General features: G+C 51.2%; 1 protein-coding gene across 3 annotated transcripts in view; it reads left to right on the top strand.

The window, feature by feature from the left end:
• Nucleotides 1-2,341: 2,341 nt before the first annotated feature.
• The window catches only part of CD99L2 (CD99 molecule like 2), an 86,959-nt gene continuing 74,406 nt past the window's right edge, over nucleotides 2,342-14,894 (top strand). For 2 of the 3 annotated variants that reach the window (XM_025862790.2, XM_025862789.2), the window contains exon 1: nucleotides 2,347-2,633. In XM_025862790.2, coding sequence (XP_025718575.1) covers nucleotides 2,567-2,633 — 67 coding nt within the window. In that variant the 5' untranslated portion in view covers nucleotides 2,347-2,566. Of the gene's footprint in view, nucleotides 2,634-14,894 lie in introns of all 3 variants that reach the window. The other variant, XM_073887878.1, reaches the window with a different exon arrangement.

Below are 14,894 nucleotides of genomic sequence, written 5' to 3'. Positions count from 1 at the left end.
TCTAAGTGTTGAATTTCCTGTATGTAAATCAACTCCATGTTCAATTGCAATGCAGTGGAGTAGCAGGATTACAGGAAATTCAACACTGTATGATCTTTTCAACAAATGAAAAACCCAAAAACTACCCTTAGTTTGCAGGCTCCAAACAGGCAGGTGGGCTGGATTTGGCCCACAACTACCCCTGAGCTGGAGAATAGTTTTGCTGCACATTACATCGGGGCCAGTGTTTAGCTGGTGGGGTGTGGGCATCTCCACTGCATGTTTACCAGGTAAAGCTCCAGTTGGGTGTGACTGTCCGCTGCCTGGTGACTGTCTTTTCCTCACCTCCTCACGCCTCCCCAGTGTGGAGGCGTAGATAGGTGCTGGGGTTTGCCCCTCAGAGCCTGCAGGGATCTCCCGGACCATGTCTAGTGCCCTCCTGGTACAGATGGGACCACTGAGGCCAAGGCACAAGGGAATGGCCCAGAACACCCCTGAGTTGGTGGGAAAGTGGGGGCCATACTTGCAGCCTGGAATACCTAGTAACTGCTCAAGCTCACAGTAGCCATATTTCTTTAGCTGTTACAAGACTAACAAGAACGCCTCTGTGCTGTGTCTCAGGTCACCCACTTTTCACCATATCAGTCAACCCTCAGCACAACCTTATTGGGTCCAGCCAGGATCTCAACCCGGCCTGGCTCCAAAGCACATGCTCTTAGCCATTCACTCACTGGGGTTCCTAGCGGTCCTCCCGCCTCTGACAGTGTGGGACTGTAGCTGGTTAACTCCCCAAACTCAAGGAACCTTCATTTTGCTCCTTTTCCCTCTTTAATTATTGAGGCGATACATGAAGTTGTGAGAAATACAAAGCAAGGGTAAAATGCGTGGACCATGCCGTGTATATAGTGTGTGTTCAGTAACTACTAGCTATTTCCGTTAATTCTCCAGCTAGTGTCATAGGTAAGTACTGCCTGAAAATCAGGACACTCACTCACTCCTTACACGTTTTGTTTTTCCAGCCCCAGGATTCAGAGCAACGGATGGAAGTCAAACGGGGAAACATGTCGGCTCTAACTCAGGGAGACCCCCGCCCCGTACTTCGGCTCACTCACGGGGCGGGAGCCACCGCGGGGGGGGGGGGGGCTCTTGGAGGTGCTGGTGGCGCAGGGGGAGCAACCGGGAAGCCTGCCGAGGGCACACTGGGGGCAGGTGGTAGTAGCCACCCTCTAAGGAAGACGTGGCCCAGGGTAGCCCTTGCCGAATAATGGCAAGGGCAGGCTCGACGCCGCCGCTCTGCCACTCTGGAGAGCAGTGGAGCTCTCCCTTTGTCCTGGAAAGCCGGCTGCAGCTGGAGCCCGTCTTGAGGGTGTTCACGTCAAAGCCTGCGGCGGGCATTTTGCTGTTCAGGGCAGTGTTGGAATCTGATTTCGCCCAACCCTGGAGATGGACTCCGTTTGCGGCGGTTCATGGGAAAGGACTGCAGCGCGTCTGTCGATCACTGAGCACGTTTTCACATCGACTCTGCAGATGTGAACTTGCGCTTTCATCGCATTCATCCATCCAAGCCTCCGGAGAGCTGACCCTGTCTCCCCCCCTCGTCCTCCCTCCCCACCCCGGCCCGTGGCGCTGCGGCTCCAGGCCGCCCCCCCCCCTCCCTCTCGCCTGCCCCGGCGCCCCCGGCCTTGGGCTCATTTCCTCGAGACGTGCCGCTGTTTACCAACAGCGGGCAGCCACGAAAACGGCCCTTTTCTTTCATCTCCGGACGAGGTTCCACTACAGTTTCCTGCAGGGATCGGCGAGTGGGCGGGCAGCCAGCGGAGTGAAAGCAAGCTCAGTCACAGCGACTGGGGCAAGAGCACGGGTGCTGCGTCCTGGAGCCGCAGCTGGAGGGGCTCCCAGGGAACAGCCTTTTACCGGGAGGACGCCAAGTCCAGAAGGGGAAGGGCCCTGTCCAAGGTCACCCGGCTGGCAGAGCGCACCTGGCGTGTGCGCCGCCTCGGGTCCTGCTGCGGGCCGGGAGGAGTCTGGCGCGCCGAGTGGAAATCACCGGACGCCCTGACCGCCCGCGCCTCCAGCTCCTCGGCCACTGTTGACACATTGCTCCGGGACCGCAGGCTCCCCTCTCGGGGACTGGGGAGAGGGAGCCGGCGGGCAACCGGCAACGCGCCGGCTCTCGCCCCAACCCAGGCCGCCTCACCCTCCGGGTGCCCACGGGCCCCGCCCCTCGCGTACCAGCCCGCCCCCAGGCTAAGGACCGACCCCCAGGCGGCAGCCCCGCCCCTCGCGCAGCGACCCGGCCCCCGAGACTGCAGGCTCGCTCCGCCCCTCGCGCCACAGTCGCAGCCCCGCCCCACCTCACCTGGCCCCAGCCGGGCGCGCCCCCAGCACCCGGGCTCGTGCGTGCCCCTCCTCCGCCCTCCCGGGGCTGTGCGGCGCGCGCCGGCTCTGGGCGGGGTCCTGCAGTGGCGGCGGGGCTCCTCCTCCTGCGGCTCCTCCTCCTCCTCCGTCCCAGCGCCTCCCCGACCTCCCCCTCGGGCACTCTCGCGCTAACTGCGCTCCTCCGGGGCCTCTCCGCCAGCTCCCAGCCATGGTGGTCTGGCGCTCGGCGTTCCTCATCTGCCTCGCTTTCTCCTTGGCCCCTCTGTTCCAGAGAGGTAAGGCGGGCGGGGGGCGCGCGGGGACCCCGCCCTGTGGGCTCGCGGGGCGGGGGCTTGGCGCCCCGCGGCCCCGTGGTGCGCATGAGCGGCCCGGCCCCCGCCTTGCTGGCCTGCGGCGGAGGCTTGCTGGCGGGTGGGCGGGGCTGTGCGGGGTAGTGGGGGTGCGATCCCCGGGCCCGCGGGGACTGACCTTGCCGCGTCCGTGTGGTCGGAGAGGAGAGACCGGGCTAGAAACAGCGGGATAAAATCCCCCTTAAAATCTTGAACAAGGTGTCACCACCGGTGACAACAGCTGTCTCCAGGAGACTGCTTTTGGGAAAACCTTGAAGAGAGCGCACTCATTCCCTTGAGCGGAGCTTCTCAAAATGTGTTTTGAGGCCACCTGCAGCAGAAGCACCTGGGGAGCTTCCTGGGCGTATTCCTACCCCCCTTTTGTCAGGATCTCTGCGGGGACGGGATGGGGGGGGCGGCGATATGTTGTAGGTCTAACCAGCTCCCCAGGTGCTTCTGGTGCCCGCCCCAGTTTTCTGGCCGTTGGCGATTTTTGCCAAGGAGGTGGAGAGAGAAATGCTGTCGAATCAAGGGAGCAAGTGCCCTAAAAGACCCTCAGAACACCAAGTGTGGTCCAGGGCCTTCATAGGCATCACCTGGGACTTGTCAGGAATGCAGCACCTCAGGCCCCGCCCCTGACCTACTGAGTCAGATTCTGCAGTTTAGCTAGATCTCTTGGTAATTCGCAGGCACATTTGAGAAGCGTCTTAGAATAAATGCAGTGCGTAGTTAAAAATAGGCCCTCCAACGTGTACAGACAGAATCTTCTTACACTTATTTATATCCCATTTCCACATCAGAAAAAGGTTTGAGGAAAACACTGCAATTGAGCACAGAGTTGAGCTCTGAGCTCCCTGACGAGGAAGGCAAATTCAGCTAGTGAAAAACATGAGCTCAGCAGAAGCAAAACTTTGTCCTTGTACTGAGTTCTAGTGAGATTTATGTTACATATAGGGAACACTGGAAAACAGTAGGCAGTCTAAGGCAGTTTTGCAAAAGATGCAGAAATGTTTCTCACGTGGGCAGCCATCCTGGACTTGCTACAAGAGCCATTCAACATTCTACAAAGGTGTCAGGCTCTGTTCCAGACACGGATGATGCAGCAGTGAACAAGACTAAGACTCTGTCTTCATGGAGCTAACGTCCTGGTGGGGGGAGAAGACAAGCACAAACGTCACAATCTACATAATATATTGACAGTGCCATGAAGAAAAATAAAGCAAATACAGGGTTGTTGAATTTTCTGTTTCATTTTGCTTCTTTGGGGTTAACATTTTAATTTTGTTATGATGCATTTGTGGGGAAAAAGTCTAATTACTTGATTTGCTTGCATCTAATGATACGGCAATTTTGAAAGTGGAAGCACAGAAAAGTTAGAAAAACGATACTCCCTTCAAGGCTATCTTCTGGAAGTCTTCAACATGATTTGCACATTGAGAAGGGGAGGAATAGAGGTAGGTCTCAGATTTTCACCATCACGTGTTTTACTAGGTGATTTAGGAGGTGGTGGAGGAGACCGAACCAGTGCAACCATTTTACAGATGAATCGGAGGCACAGGGAAGTTAGGAGGTAACTTGCCTCAGGTGGCAGAGTTAAGATTTGACCCCAGGCTTATCTGATTGCACAGTCGCTGCTTCTAAGCACCTGGAGGCTGCGCTCCTGCCTCGGGGAAAGTTCTCTGAACCTTGCTTGGTTTGCTCCACCCTATTATGCCTCACAACAAAGGCGTCTTGGTGGGGGCACCTGGAGTGTGTCACTCTCAGATCTGCGGCCCTGCTACCAGCTGCCACCTCCTGAGTGCTTGCTGTGTACCAGGCACTTCACATATCTTGGTTTTAGTTGCCTCAACAATTTTGCTGGTTAGGTATTAATGAGGGGTCCCTGGGCACAGAGCTTGGAAGAGATTGAGCCAGGATCCCACCCCGATAAGATTGCTACCTAGTGATCTTTTTAATTGTAATTAAGAGAACTGAACCGGAGGAAGCTTTTGCTTCAAGGTGGGGAACCTGCTTTGTGGCTCTTTTGTGCAAAGTAAGGTGACAAGTATGGGCTTTGAATTGCTGGTCTCTTCTGGGTATCCAGACAGTTACAGTTTGAGAGCTGCTGTGTCAAAACGAACAAACACAGAGCAGGTGCTTAGTTAGGCATCTGCTGCCTCTCTTGGAACCCCACAGTGGTGGATTGGGTGGGCCTGCGCCAGAGCCATTTTAGTCCTGGTCCTCAGTAGTGACCTATGACCGAGAAAGACAAGCAGCCCTCGGAAAGCGCATAGAACCTCGAAGCATGATTCGTGAAATCCCCTCAGGCTCTGGCAAGTTGAGACAGACTTCAGGCTTCCAGAAGTTTAAAAGAGTGGTTACCAAGTCATCCCCGTTCTAATTTTGGATGGTTTTTTAGTCCAGTGTGTATTTTACTAGCTCTGAAAAAAATCCTCTGAGGACAAACATGTTGCCTGTATGCACTTAACAGAAATAGGAAGCTGATCTTTTATGCGGTGGGGAGAAGTCTCAGCGGTGCAGGTGGGCAGCAATGATAATGAAGCTTCCATTTCCCGAATGCTTTCCATGCACCGGGCCTTCAGTGCGCCACACACATTTACGCCTCGTAACCACCCCGAAGGTTTGGCACCATGACCCATCTCCTTTTCTTATGTCCTCTATGGCCATTTGCATATGGCCTTGAAAAGTAACTGGGTGGTGGGGTCCCTGGGTGGCTCAGTTGGTTGAGCATCAAACTCCTGATTTCGGCTCGGGTTGTGATCTCAGTGTTGTGAGACGGGGCCCTGCATCGGGTCCCACGCTTAGTGTGGAATCAGCCTGGGATTCTCTCTCCTCCCTCTGCCCTTTCCCCAGCGTGTGCGCTCGTGCGCACTCTCAAATAAATCTCAAAAAAAAAAAAAAGTAACTTGGTGGTAACCTATTTCTCAGATGAAAAATGAGTAGCCCAGTGAGGTTTAGGACTTGAACTCAGGTATGTCTGAATAACCAAAGCAGGGGTCATGAATGCAGATACCCCCAGGGTTGGGGCAGGTCATAGAAATGTGGAAAGTGGCCTGGAATAAGTGTGATGAATATGTAAGCAAGCCACCGGCTGCTGAGTACCTGCTCCCTTAAAGAGACACAGTGCAGACCTTGAAAATAATATGCTAAGTGAAAGAAGCCAGACACAAAAGTCCACATATTATCCCATTTATATGAAATGTTCAGAGATGGCAAATCCATAGAGACAAAAAGTAGATGAGTGGTTGCCAGAGGCTGGGGGTGGGGGGCAGGGAATTGGGGAATGAGGAGTGACTGCTTAATAGGTGCAGTTTCCTTTTGGGGTGATGAAAATGTTCTGGAACTAGACAGAGGTGATGGTTGCACAGCCTTGTGAATGCACTAAGAACCATTCAGTTGTACACTTTTAAAGGGTGAGTTGTATGGTGCGTGGATTATATCTCCATTGAACGAAAAATTCGCTGTAGTTCAAGCAGAACAAATGAGAGTGGAGGCAGCCTGTGATCCCTGGATTGGGGCTGATCTTTGATCCCTGGGGCTTGGTCGGGTAGAAGAGAGACAGGAGAGCAGAGTGGGCCCCATGTGTTGGTGGCGCTGAGATGCTAGGCTGGGATCCAGGCAGAATCCCTGTGGGTCTACTCGGGATATTGCTTATGAGCCAGACAGGCCATAGGGGCACGTGCAGGCTTGGCTCAGAGTTGGGTAACCCCCTACCTCCACCCCCGAGGCTGTGCACCAGGTAGTCATTGCACTGGACTGACAGGGTCTGGGGACAGTTTGCCTTTTAGGGTCACATGTTTTGATTGGTTTTCGGTTCCGTTCCTTGCTGTCGCAGGTCACACCCCCCTCCCCCTCCCATCATTTTGGACACCAGGTAATTAAAACATGTTTGTTTGTTTATTTAATGTGCCCCCCCCCCCGCAAATCACCCAAGAGCCAGCCTCAGCAGGTACTGAGGAAGGGGCTGAAGCTACTTCCAGGAGAGGTGGGGATGAGGAGGCCTTTTGGCTGCTCGGAGGGGGTGTGGGGGGGGGAGCTGGTTTGGGTACTGGCGAGTTCAGGAAAGAGACCTTTCAGGTGCATTGACTTTCCTGGGTTCTTCCGCCACCTGGTGTTGGTGCCTTTCCTGCTGTGTGTCCACCCCCTACTCTTTGCACTTGGCATGTAGTCCTCTGCCGCTCTCCGTGTGCTTGGGGAGGCTTGGCTGCAGGGGATCCTGTCTCCCAACCCAGACTCCGCTCTCCCTGAGTCTTGCTCATAAGTTCACTGATTGGTCAATCTTGGTTTGCCTGTAGAAGCTTTACGTCATCCTAAACGCGCCCCTAACCGAAACGTGTGGGAAATCCTTGGATGAAAGTAGGTGGTGTTCCAGACGGGGGTGGGTGGGAAGCCCTAATCTCTGGCACCTGTGACTGTTTGGTTACTTGTAAAGGAGAGTTAGGGTAGCTAATGAGCTGCATTTAAATAAGATTCTCCCGGGTTATCCTGGCCAAGTGAAAGACGGAGCCTTTTAAAGTTGGAAGATGGAGGCAAAGGAGTCAGAGCGTGTCAGAGAACAACGTGATAGAAGATTTGAACCAAAGATGGAAGGGCCAGGAGCCAAGGGATGTACACACAGCCTCGAGAAGCTGAAAAGGGGGACGGACTCTCCCTGAGAGCTTCCAGAAGGAACGTTGCCCTGCTGACACCTTGCTTTTAGCCCAGTGAGACCTGTGTTGGACTTCTGGCCTCCAGAACTGTAAGATTAAAAAAAAAAAATGTGTTAAGTCTGTCGAAATTCGTTGTAGCAGCAAGAGCAACTAATGGGAAAACTAAGGGGTAGATACTAGCCTCCTCTTCATCCATTGAAAAAACGAGCTTGTGATGTTTTCTTACATCGTTTTGATTTTGCTACCTTAAATCAATTCCCACTATGCTGAATTGAGGCGTTTAAATGTGCAGAAAACTGGATTGCAGTGGTGTTCTCAGTGTGCCAGTAGACGCTGAGAAGCCCCTTTGAGGGCCACTGAGAGACCGCTACATTCCTTTTGCTTGTGTTTGGTTTTTAAAAAAAAAAAAAAACTTCACTTGGAAATTGGAGCCCGGGCCTGCAGTGCCCACCCCCCAGAGGCCTTTTCCATCTCCCCACCCCCTCCCTAGTCCTGATGGCTGCTGGAAGCAAGTGCAGTCCGGGGCCCCGGGGACAGAGGTTTCTGATCCGTCTGGGCCACTCCTGCCCCTTTGCTGAGGAGGAGGAGGAGGAGTGAGCGCCCTCCAGCCCGGCTTCCCCTAATTGTGCTGTTCCCTGGCTCCCCAGGCAGGTGGGGGAAGAGCACCAGAGCGGGAATGGTTGCTCCTGGACCTCCACGCCAGCTTCAACCAGTTTTGAGCTCTGTTTTTTTTTTTAGTTTTCTATCCAGGGAAGCTCATAAGATGTCACAGGGGTCTGCAGCTTTTAAAGCAACAAAAACACTCTGAAAACTGTGGTTGAATTCCACTGAGAGAGGTGCCCCTGCCCAGTGAACATCTATTTAAAGGGGAGGCTAGACAACATCTGGCTGGCAGTGCCAGGTGGTTCATGTGGGATTACTTTCCAAATTAGAGACGGTCCCCTCAGCAGGAAATACTGTTGCCGTGCGGAATTCACTACCACCAAAATAGTGCCCAGGCACGGACTGGGCTCGTTTTGACATTCTTCTTTTTATTTTTATTGCTGCTTCAGCTAGCCTGGGATGACAGAATTAACACAGAGCTTGCATTCCAGTGTGGCCCCACCATTTGCTGGCGACAGTTGCCTTATCTGCACCAAGAGGCTGCTGATCTCTGCTTTGTTGGCCTCACAGAATTGTTGGAATAGCCAATTCATTGCTAATGCAAACAGGTGGTGTGTTGTCAAGGTATTAGCGAAGTTAGGCTCCCTAGACAGGCCAAGAAGGCCACCTGCCTAAGGGGGTTCTGTGAGAATTTGGGGGTTCATGTTTACAGAAGCCTTTACTTGGCCTGAACGAAAATGCCCCTGAATTCCTGAGGTGGGCTCGGAGTCCAAATGAGCAGGAGCAGCTCTAATTTAGGTGCTCTTTATAGCCCTTTGGCTTCCTACCTACAGAGTTCTGGGTTCTTTGGCAGGAGCGATCCCTTTTTTTACCTTTCATCATTCATTTGGCTCCTCACACCAGCTCAAAAAAATGTAGGAATCCAAAGTAGTGCCTAAAAAGAAACAAACAAAAAACATGTTTTAATCTTTTATTCATCACCTAAAATATAGCACGTGGACTTGTAGTTTGGGGCTCCCATTTATTTCTTCCCAACACTTTGCTTCCTGCCTCTCCCCTGAAAGTGCCCCTGGTCAGGGTCAGCAGTGGGTTCTTATTGCTCAACCTGAGGGTCATCTGCCACCCTCTGATCACTTTCTTCCAGGCTTGTCACCTCTCTGACCTCAGGGCCTGTGGGAATGCCTCCAATGTCATCCTTGGTGGACTTCTTTACCTATACGTACATACTTGCAAGTATATACTATACTTGCTTCCCAGGTGCTTTCACCAGCTTCGTGGCTTTAAATTAAATTCCGCCTGCGTGCTTTTGACTCTTCAGTTTCTATTCCCAGCTGTGATAGCTCTTTGCCTCCAGACGCCTACATTCAACATCTACGTGGTGGCCCGGTGCCTTGCTAGTGGTTAGGTTATTGAAGTCCTTCAGTTCGCTCCACCCACCAGCGGAATCTTGGCCCTTCCCCTAGCGTCCCTGGACCTCCCCATCCTCCCCATAATCTGGCAAGCATGGGGAGCATGCCTTGTGCAGCTGTGTTAAATTATTTTGACTATTACCCCTGCTAATAGGCCTCTCAGAAGGGCCCCGGTGCATACCTGAACTTCTCATCTTCTCCAACCTTCTCCTCCCACCTGAGTAACTGGCAGCCCCATCCTGCCCGTGGCGCTGGCCACTCCTTCAGGGCTCTCATTCTGTCACACCCCACATCTGATCTGTCTGCAGACTACGCTGTGATCACCGTCAGAATCCTTCAGACTCCCACCTCTTCTCCCCTCTTCCCTGGCTCCCTCTCTTGGCTGGGCCACCATTCCCCCTCTTTGGAGCCCGGGCAGTGACCTCCCAAGTGGTCTCTTCCAGTGTCCACTCCTGGCCCCTGTAGTTCAGTCTCCACACCACAGCCAGGTGATCTAGAAACCGAAGCCGTCCTATCCCTCTGCCCAGAACCCTCTGATGGCTTTGAATTGTAATGGAAATAAAGTGCAGACCCTTACTGTGGCCTACAAGTCCCAACAGAGGCCCTCTGGCCTCAGCTCCCACCCCTGCCCAGCACTCCCCTCTGGCTAGAAGGTCCTTCCCCCAGATAGGTGCATGTGCTCTCCCTCTCTTCCTCTCAGATGCCCCCACCTTAGGCTGTCCCTGCCCCCCCCCCCCACCCCGCACCTGAACTAGTACCCGAAATACCCTTCTATCCCCAGCTGGCTTGAGTTTGATATTTTCTGTCTGCCTGCCACCTTGCCCACTGTCTTCTCTCTGCCACTAGACTTTTGCTTCACAAGGGAAGGGACTTGGTTTTTGTCTGCTTTGTCACCAGTATCTAGAACAATCTCTGGCACAGGGACTGGGCAGGAAATGGATGGCTTGGACACAGCAATTGAACATCCAATTAAAGAGCTATTTACAGGATCTGGGCCACATTAAGGGAGACCAACAAAGGGAGGTGAAGCAACATGGGGAGTGTTTTCCACCCAGGGCTTCAAGGGGAGGAAGGGGTCCTGGCATCCTGGGTAGTTAGGGTTGTAGGAGCTGGATAGGCCTCCTGCAGGGTGGGAGCTCAGACAATAAACGTGGCAAGTATCCCCCAACCTCCAGTCTTTGCTTCTGCCTCCCATGGCTAAGCCCATGGGTCCCGAACTGTGTACGCAGGTGCCCTGGGGCACTGCTGCAGACTCTGGGTGATGCCACGGATGGTTTTAAGTTTTGAGGAAAATGCATCAAACTCCACTTTGAACTGGTTGGAACTAAGTACGTTATAAACAGAGCTGTTAGGCCTCCCTGGTGCTTTGACGTCTGGTTGGCTTCAGTGCATCGGGTCCCTTAGTGTCTCGTGGCTTTTTCACTTAGGGAGGTGCCGGCCTAATCATCAGCTGATGGACATTTGGGCTGTTTCTACCCTTTGACTACCGAGCTTGGTGTTCTTATGAACATGTGTCTCCAAGTCTTCGAAAACCTGTTTTCAGTTCCGTGGGGTGTGTATCCTAGTGCATGGCCTTTTATGACCTAGCCTTCGAAGTCACGAGGCGTCTCTTTTGCTGCATTCTGTAGGCTCTGAGTCACTTAAGGATAGTCCAGATTCAAGGTGAGAATATCTACCTCCCTTCTCGTTGGGAGAATGTCAGAGAATTTTTAGCCACGATTTAAAACTGCCACACAAATCCGCTGGGATTTCAGGATCCAAATGAAATGCTGCCTCCTCTGTGGAGGTATTAACTGCTTAGAGCTCTGTCATTTTGTGTACTTGTCTGACTTCTGGTTCTTTTATGAAATCATTGCCATTTTGCATGTTATTGTACTTGTTGATAGCTCTGCATCTGCCTCTTCCTTGATGCCACCCCGCTGTCATGTTGTCAGCTCTCAGGGTGTTTCCCCAGTGAGGGGGATGGTCTCGCTGGCTTTGAAGGTCTTTCCTGCGCTGATGTTCTCCGGAGCTTAATTTGGCCTTACTGGCCCAGGCTTTCTCCACGGGAAGGGGAGCACAGTGCCCAGCCTGCAACCCCCTTGGAAGTGCTTGCAGAGTGGGAGATTCAAGGGCTTTGGATGATCTCAGTAAGGTAGGGCATTTGCTTTTGTCCCCCTCTGTTTTTTTTTTTCTTTTTTTAAAAAGATTTTAGGGCGCCTGGGTGGCTCAGTTGGTTAAGCGACTGCCTTCGGCTCAGGTCATGATCCTGGAGTCCCGGGATCGAGTCCCACATCGGACTCCCTGCTCAGCAGGGAGTCTGCTTCTCCCTCTGACCCTCTTCCCCCTCGTGCTCTCTCTCACTCTCTCTCAAATAAATAAATAAAATCTTTAAAAAAAAATAAAAAGATTTTATTTATTTGAGACAGAGAGCATGAGCTGGGGGAGAGGCAGAGGGAGAGGGAGAAGCAGACTCGTGCTGAGCCAGGAGCCTGACGCGGGACCTGATGCCATGACCCCAAGATCATGACCTGAGTCGAAGGCAGATGCTTAACCATCCGAGCCACCCAGGCGCCCCTACCCTCTGACTATTTCTACTTGGAGAAGATTCACAGAGGGTTGAGCACTTTCTGTCCTGGGTAGAGGCTGTTGAGCAGAGTTTCTCCACTATGGCACTATTGACATTTGGAGGGGGATAATTCACCAGGAGTGGGCTTTCCTGTGTGTTGTAGGATATTGAGCAGCATCCCTGGCTTCTACCCATTAGATGCCAGCACCACCCCCGCCCCCTAAATCTTACCAACCCAAAATGATTCCAGACACTGCCCAGTGTCCTCGGTGGACAGAGCCGTCCCGGGTTGAGACCCACTGCCCTAGACATAGACCTGTTCTTTATAATTCCACCCTCTGTTTTCAGTATTCCTCACGAGTCCCTAAAGTTTTCTGTTATTGTCATGTTGCTTCCAGGTAGACATGTTGGCGTAAATCCGATCACAGCCAATGTGTGGATTGGCATCCGCTTGAGCTGACTCTGGGCTCCTTGGCGAGCTTTGTGCTCATCCTAGGTATGTCACCGGTCTCCTTAGGTAGTTATTGTCTGCATGGATTTCCACAGATGGCTGGTCCCATCCAGTGTGTGTTGGTCCTCATTAGTTGCACTTTTAGATGGTGACCTTGTCTTTTTAAGTACATTTTATGATTTTCTGATAACCAGTGAGGAAAAAATGTACAGAAAAATGAGCCAAAGACTTGACCAGGCCAATCATAGAAGAGGAAATCAAATAGGACAACAAACATATGAAAAGATGTTTAACCTCATTAATAATCAGAGAGCTGCAAATTAAACTATAATATAAAATGACATGCCCTCCAATACGCTAAAAATTATAATAAAGCCTGACAATTCCAGGCACTTACATGGTTACAAGAGTGATATGTGTTCTTTGTGGTTAACTTGGAACGTGCAGAAAAGTGTAGAGAAAATGCAAACCCCATAACCCAGGGTTAAGCAGTGTTACCATATTGGAATATAGTATTTCAGTAATATTTATTCTGCAGGAATGTAGATTGCACATTATTGGTCTTGAACTGTGTATATAGCTTTTACCTTTATTGGGAAATACAACATAGATACAGAAAAGTGAGCGAGGTCTTTAACAAGTATAAAGTGAAAATCTCTGTCCTCACCAAGCAGGTTGAGAAACAGAAGGTTGATACGATCCCGGTAGGCCTCCGTGTGCCCCGTCTTGATCACAGTCCCCTCTCCCCGACAGAGGTGACCACCAGCCTGATTTTTGTGCCGTCATTTTCTCCTTCCACCACCCATGTATGTGGCCCTAAACAATACAGCTTCGTTTGACCTGTCTTTTAACCTTACAGAAATGGAGTCACAGTGTATGTAGGCTTTTGCGTTTTGCCTCTTTCCACCCACATTGCTAATGATCTGTTGTGTGTGTTTGTAGTTCTTTCATTTTCATTGCTGTGTAGTATTCTGCTGTTTGAAGGTACTGTAAGTTTTTGTAACGCATTGTCTTACTGATGCATATTTCGATAATTTCCTGTTTCTTACCACGGCGAGCAGTGCTGTGCCATTAACATACATAAAGTTTCTCTGGGAAAGTGGTTCTCAGACTGTGGTCTGGGAACCCTTGGAAGGCCCCGGAGACGTTTTCACGGGGTTTACGAGGTCCACCTATTTTCATAATAACACTAAGATGTGAATTGCCTTTTGCACCCTCCTTTACTCATGAGTGTACGGTGGAACTTTCCAGAGTTGATGTGGCATGTGCTATCATTGCTGTAATGGCTAATGGGATGTGTGTTTGTGTAGTCTTGTGTTTTAAAGTTTCTCTGCTTTAATTTCTAATATCCTAAATATCAGTGGATATAACCCACTTAAACACAAGGTCTTTGAGATTCTCCCTTTTTTAGTATATAGAGTCTTAAAGCCATAGAGTTTGAAAATTGCTGTTCTGAGGTTCTATTTAGTAACATTTCTGTGTTATCCAGTATTTGTAATTTCAGTCTTACAGGTGATGCTACACTATCTTCCAAAGTGTTTATACCAGTTTATCTCCCCGTCAGCAGTGTATAAAAGCCTCTGTTGTAGGGCGCCTGGGTGGCTCAGTGGTTAAGCGACTGCCTTTCTTTAAAAACAACGACAACAACAAAAGACTTGTGTTGTACCACGGTATCACCAACATTTGGTATAGTGAGACTATAGTATTACATTAATACTGGTGGCTTTGTAATTTTATATTATTGGGGTTGGATTTACATCTCTCTGCTTACGAATGAGGTTGAGCATCTTTCCATATATTGTCCAATTTGATTTCTTCTTTTATGAATTGCCTGGTCAAGTCTTGGCTCATTTTTCTCTTTTTCTATGGTTCTCACTTGTGGTGCTTTATTTCCTCTTGTGCTTAGCTATTCTTGGCTGTGTACTGCTCATTGTCCTGGCAGTATATATGTGGGGATTCTTTGAAGTAGGCACATTTTTCCTCCTTCATCCAGAGATGTGTATTTGATTTTGCCAGGCGCCTTGGGACGTTCTCAATCTGGGATCACCTAAAATAGGATCCTTCCCTTTCCCCCCCTGCAGTCCTCTGGAGGCTGAACTGGGGAAGGGCAAGTTTGTTTCTGAGTCGCCCTGACCTCAAGGGTGTAGCCCTTTGGGGTCCCAGTTTAATGTTGGGAGGATTTTCTGTTCGATTTCCTCAATTTGGGTGGCCATGGGCCCAGGCTTCAGACCCTTTGGCCTGCCTCAGAAGGTTGTGGAAACAACTTTATCCAGACTGGCAGGTGCCTTCAGGGCAGACAGCTGAGTGTGCATGGTAGTTTTTTACCATCTTGGCAGTTCTTCAGTGCTTTTAAGGGGATGTTCTTAAAATCAGCCATTTTGGGCGCCTGGGTGGCTCAGATGGTTAAGCATCTGCCTTCGGCTCGGGTCACGATCCCAGAGTCCTGGGATCGAGTCCCACATCGGGCTCCCTGCTCCTTGGGAGCCTGCTTCTCCCTCTACCTCTCTCTCTCTCTCTCTCTCTCTCTCTCTCTCTCTCTCTCTCTCT

Source organism: Callorhinus ursinus, unplaced genomic scaffold, assembly GCF_003265705.2.
Source record: "Callorhinus ursinus isolate GAN/ISIS: 27379988/994484 unplaced genomic scaffold, GSC_fseal_2.0 scaffold84, whole genome shotgun sequence".
NCBI lineage: Eukaryota > Metazoa > Chordata > Mammalia > Carnivora > Otariidae > Callorhinus > Callorhinus ursinus.
Note: the sequence above shows the minus strand (reverse complement) of the source record. Positions and strands in the feature narration are given on the sequence as shown.